At 42.3% G+C, this 6,000-nt stretch overlaps 2 protein-coding genes across 2 annotated transcripts in view; one reads left to right on the plus strand and one right to left on the minus strand.

Moving 5' to 3' along the window:
* The window catches only part of T265_01242 (hypothetical protein), a gene marked incomplete at both ends in the record, with an annotated part of 64,609 nt that overhangs the window by 14,643 nt on the left and 43,966 nt on the right, over nucleotides 1-6,000 (plus strand). The window lies entirely within an intron of this gene.
* T265_01241 (hypothetical protein) overlaps nucleotides 5,025-6,000 on the minus strand; it is a gene marked incomplete at both ends in the record, with an annotated part of 22,094 nt that continues 21,118 nt past the window's right edge. The window contains one exon of the mRNA XM_009165226.1: nucleotides 5,025-5,062. Coding sequence (XP_009163490.1) covers nucleotides 5,025-5,062 — 38 coding nt within the window. The remainder of the gene's footprint in view (nucleotides 5,063-6,000) is intronic.

The raw sequence follows: 6,000 nt of genomic DNA on the forward strand, positions 1-6,000 counted from the left end.
ATACATTAGCTATGCACCGCACTTTGTGATAAAGCTTAACGTCAGTCTATAGCTGGTAGACGCTAGAGCCACGTCATTTCGGTTAGACAACCAGCCCAGTCATGTACGAAGTAGAACTGCGTGATCGACATCCTTATTTATACAGAGTTTATAAACCAAACAAGCAATGGAAAGTTCAGATTTGCTGTACTCCACTATCTTCAGGATAGACCCAACGATGAGTGAGAATATTCTGGCTGGTACGAGATACAGATGGAAACGCAGGGAGCTAGTTGTTTTATTTTCCATCTCAAAGCCCAGTTCAGTCAGTTTCAAGTTTTAACTCTGTACAAATGGGTTTCATATTTTGTTGTTCGTTTTTGTTTAGAAGCAGTTTTAAATAAAAGTCGCAGGCTTCGGGACCCCAGATTGACGTCTCCCAGATTGTAGACCGTCACAACTTTTCAGATAAAATTTGAGAATATGACTTTGAGACAGACTTTCAGGCACTACTTTATCACCCCTTTGTTCAACCCTTCACTCACTACGAAGTCGACGGAGCTGTGCTGCATAAAATAGTGAAGGACAACCAAGAGGAATTTTTACAAATTTTTCAACGTCTCAGACGATGCAGGCACGTATACGTGACTGCGACTGAAAACGTGCCTGTACTTGAAAACCTGTTTGGACCTCAGCGTACAACACTTGTGCGAGTGTGCCGCCACGACCACTATACGAAGCATACCAAGCGCAGTATTTTACAGTTTATCCTGAACAGAATTTCACTGACCAGCTAAAAGAGGGTGAAAATCGTCTTGAACTGCCAACACACTCGTCATGATCATTTAGCCAGCATTAACAACCAACTTTCAGGGGCAGTTAGTGGGTGGGGCTGACAAAAATGAATTAGCCAAAGGCAAGTGTCCAGTGATAAATCTGGTCGACAGGAACGCCCCATATGATGGCGTCTTCCAACATGAGGTCCCTCCCAAGAGTGAATCTACTGATAGAACCGTTGAGTTAGATTGTTTCACATGCCATATGTTTTGGAGAAATGTGTCCATCGACGGTTATTCAATTGTTTGATTTGAATCGTGAAAACATGGGAGGTCATGGCTATAATTTTGGGTAGCCTAATAAATTCATGAAGGTCGGCTCATTCGTGACTCCCTTTCAGCGATCTTGTTGCCCGTATATCACTGTAGACCGTTTCCGTTTGTTGTTATTGGGTGGTCACCAGATTCATTGATAGACTCCACTGGACGCCAAGGATAGTCGCCTCTCTCTAGGTCCGTCTGACTGGTTCGAATTACGACGCAGCATATTCTGACAGAAATCAGGCCAGTAGCGCGAACGATCGGTCCTACGTAGCAACTGCTATATAACACACTAGCAACAACGACCACTCAAGATTTGCAAGCCATTGGGTGGATCCCATATGCCGATCGTCAACTGTCGAGGTATTCTATGACATTGATGCTGAGAACTTAGTGTTCCAAGGACGTTGTCGATCACTGGTCAATGATTTTAATACCAGAGGCTGCAAGTTTACATCAACCCGGTTTTAGAGTTTAACTTTAACCGGACTTAATTGCAACATCCAGGTAGTCTGTTCAGGTTAATTATTACGGATAAAAAGTGATAAATGGTCTATACGAAGTAATGCTGCCGATCGATACGGTTTCAGTGTGCGTTTCATACGTTTCAGCAGTTTGCGATGATAGTACAATTCATTAACGACAAGTCCGAGAAGAAATACCTTTAGCAGTAGATTGATGGGTTAGTTTGACCAACTCTCCACACAGTGGTCTATTTTCCAATGGTTCAGCAGATTCTCACATCATTTTTTTTTACATGATTTAGCATACCAATATCAAAGTCAACATGTAGACGGCTATACTTTTCTCAGAATATGTGGGTGCAAACGAAGAACCTGCAAAAGAATATGGACACTCATTAGACTTCACTAGACATGCGACTTCTTAAGCTTTTCCGGGGCCGTGGGTCTAGACTTATTCAGTGGGTTATGGAGGCAATCGTGCAGCCAAAGGAATTGATTGTTGCAGTACAAGAATTCACCTAAGTGGTCTGTACTACATACTTCGATTGCGGATGTCCCGGATCCTAACCTGTTGTTCATTGCAATCTAGATCTTGCTAATAGGGAGGACTGTGTGAGTTCCCGTCTCTGAGTGTGCGCACACTTCCGAGGTTATACTGATATGGCGGAATGTTGTTCTATATCACGCATGTTATTGATGACCCGATTCATACGCTACTATATATCATTCAGCTGTGCCTATCTTCCGTGTCACCTGAAGGAAAGCACGAGGGCTGGGGTACTTTCAGGTTGCCCAAACCTAGACAGGGACTAAGTCAGTCGAGTGATAACAAGTACAAACCGAATTTGAAAGATTCAGACTGGAGACATCCCAGCCCTACATTCCATGGGTTTCTTAATAGGATTTGGCAACCCATACTGTTCAGTGCTTGGGGTCTTTTATGTACACATCTGGCCTCATCTCAGATAATCAGCTTCCGTGTGCGGGTCTTGCAGTCACGCATTGAAAATAGATGATTGTAACCCGCTACTCTAGGTGAGCTGTTTTAACGCTGCTCTGTTTACCTTGTGCATATCCGTTCTACTATCTACTGACTATCGGAACAATCTGTTAGTAGGACGTCCGGTATGTGTGTGTATGGTTGATGGACGATAGTTCCCAATCGTCCACAGGCGTCCTTTTTGCACATAATACGTTTAAATAGACGATTGTAACCCGCTACTCTAGGTGAGCTGTTTTAACGCTGCTCTGTTTACCTTGTGCATATCCGTTCTACTATCTACTGACTATCGGAACAATCTGTTAGTAGGACGTCCGGTATGTGTGTGTATGGTTGATGGACGATAGTTCCCAATCGTCCACAGGCGTCCTTTTTGTACATAATACGTTTATTCAAACATGGAATTTGCAGGACATCATTCCTTATTTGGTGAGGAAACTATCGAGGAATGTTTTCCGTCATTTCTATGGACTGCTCAGATAAAGTTTGTTTAAAGTCTTTGCAAAGTGGCGAGACTCGAGCTGGACACAGACCCGTGAAATGAAAGTTACACACACTTATGGCAGGAGTAAAACCATAAGATAAAATCAACTCGTGTCAACCAAGTGAACTGATTTCATAAAATTAGGCAGTTGGTACACCTTTTCCTATAGTTCGCTGTCATGATTTGGCTGGCAGTTGTGGTTTGACCACAGCAGTATCAACAAGAGGCCCTTTCGAGTTATCATGATAAATTTGTCAGCCGTCAACCATTTATTCCCATCCTACAACCTGTGATCAATTTCATTCTACATAAATATGGTAATCTTATCATCCACAACACTAATTTCATGGCCAGTAACAGCAGTGCTCAGCACCAGCACCTCATTTCTGCACAACCATCGAAAAGTCATATAAAACCCTCGTGAAATAACCGACAAATAAATACGTTTGTGTGTTCAGTAGTATCCCTGTTGCAAGTTGACCAGTGCAACATTTCTAATGAGGTTACAGCAACCAGATCGCTCCCATTGGTCGGCCAACGTGCACTGTGAACCACTGATCAAATGTAGTATATAAGCATTGTATGGGTAACACTCCTATTATCATGAGGCTCAGATTTTCTAAACTGCCGGTCGTAACATTAATCAAAATACGATTGAACCAATGTTGTAGCTAGGACTACTGTATCACCCTTTTGATGTTTCTGACGATGATGTTGATTTTCAAGTCCTTTTTCGGGCCCGTAAGCTGCTGATGGTTGGCATGACACTTGCCACAACTCACTTCGTTCCAACGGTAATCCAAGCAAACGTGCGCGATTCGTCATATTAACTGTTATCCACTGGCGTCATTTCAACCAATAAATGCACATCTTAAAACAATGAACAGATGAGACAACACCCTAGATCGAACCTTACCAGATTGGCATTTACACCACTCGGGATGCGTTTGTTCTTTGGTATAACCAGTAACAAAATGATGAACAGTAGAATCTTGTCACAGAAAACATTGGTTTAGTGAACACATAGTATGGCACACTGACAAGTTCACCATTCCTGACACATTGAACGGAGCAACTACTATGCATCCTTACCTCAGGCCAGGCATGATTATATCAACTTGTGACCTGGCCCGTCAGGATTTACTGCTCTGCTCCCCTACCGTTCATTTTGGTGTCGGTTTCCTTTTTCTGCAGTGTGTGGTGATCTGTGAACACCGAAAGGTTGTAACTTTCTCAGCGTTTTAGTCGGCGAATGTCCTGTGCCTGTACATGTGTCTGAGCCCGTTTAGAGCTCAAGCGCGTGAACCATAGACACTTGTTACCCGCAGACTAAATACAAACAAATATTTTCACAGCGTTTTGCCGTCTTCAGTGTGTCGAATTTCACTGGTATTGCACGATTCGATACTTGTCATACAGCAAACACGAATGTCCTGTCTAAACATTTGCCATAAGAAAGATAAAAATATCGAAATTAGTGAGAATGTGTGTATAGATTGTCACCAGAGAATCAGAAGAATCAGCCAACGAGTCACGAGTAATCAGCACACTAGTATTTTTACTCTCAAACCCGATTCCCCAATCTCTCAGAACCTTGGGAATTGCCTCTTCCAGAGCCGGAGTCCCCTGACCGAGAACAATTGCACCGTAGCATACCTAGTCTGGAATTTTGCTTGGTATTTGAAGCACTTGGCATGGCTCAAAGCACTCAATGTGCGACTGTTTCTTAGCAGATCTTGCTTGTCAAAAGTAAACTTCCACCAACGGGTCTATCTCTTGAAGTGACAATTCATAATTTACTTGGCGAATTTCGATTCTTACGACATGTTAGTCTCTACAGGATTGTTTTCATAAGTTTCAGCGGTGTGTTGGAGAACAAGCAGCATCGCGAATTGGTAGATAGGTACGTCACTTGCTAACGGGCTCACTAAAAAAATCCCAGATCTACTGTAGCTAACGTATTAGACTGCTTCCATTTTGTTAAGAGTGTATTCAATGTCTCATATGTCGTTCGATGCCATTTGAAGAGGAGCGTAATCTAATAATAATAATGATAACAATAATGATAATGAAAAAAATTAATAATGATAAGTCAAAACGTTCAAGTCTCAGCGGCCCCAACGTGATACGGACACCCGTCTTTGGAAAGTTATTAACTGTATCTGTTAATTTTGGCTTCGTTGGAGTAATTTAGGGCCCGATCATTACAACTACACTTCGAGTTAAGTGAAATTCGGTTTCCGGTCAGTCAGCTAATCAAGCAGAGTTCACTTATGCTACTTCTAATTGATCTGTCCTACTGGGGTTTAAAAGAGTACCCAAGTACAATGCGTTTAGTGATTCCTTTACGTAACTGCGAAGTACATTCCTCCGAAACTCCGTTTTCAATATAACTTTCTACATGTACCACGTGTTATTGTGAAAATACATCGTGAGAGGCAACTAGCTCACAAAGGTTGAACTAGTCACACTTTCTAGGCCGCACGGGTTGAACATTTGCTACGTTCGTTGGTAGGCTGCCTAATTCACAGAGTATTCACCCGTGAACCATGTGTTGCATCCTATTCAGTCTGTCGTTCTTTGATCAGCACTGAACCGATATAAGAACCTGTGATACTGAGAATAACGTAAAATCGTACCAAGTTAGACATTACTTTAACATCTCTTGACCGTACTGTCGAACGTACCATTCTTATTCCTTGCAAACAAGGAGCACTCTAGTGTTATGTTTTATCAACAAATGTATACTGATCATTGGGTAGTCACGGAAAGACATGGCAAGACTGCCATCTTCAACAGGATGCTTATTTCTGTACAGTTTGATGGTGTTCACAAGTGAAGACATCATCCTCCTGAGCTATTTCTTGGGCCGTTCATCTTTTTTTCTTTTGCTCAGCAAAGATTGCTCCTAAATTTTGTGCACATAATAAGTTTTCTGCATTCTCAGACTTGCGGGCGTGTGATACGGTGAGCTCT

The sequence above is a fragment of the Opisthorchis viverrini genome (assembly GCF_000715545.1).
Source record: "Opisthorchis viverrini unplaced genomic scaffold opera_v5_13, whole genome shotgun sequence".
NCBI classification, from domain to species: Eukaryota; Metazoa; Platyhelminthes; class Trematoda; order Opisthorchiida; family Opisthorchiidae; genus Opisthorchis; species Opisthorchis viverrini.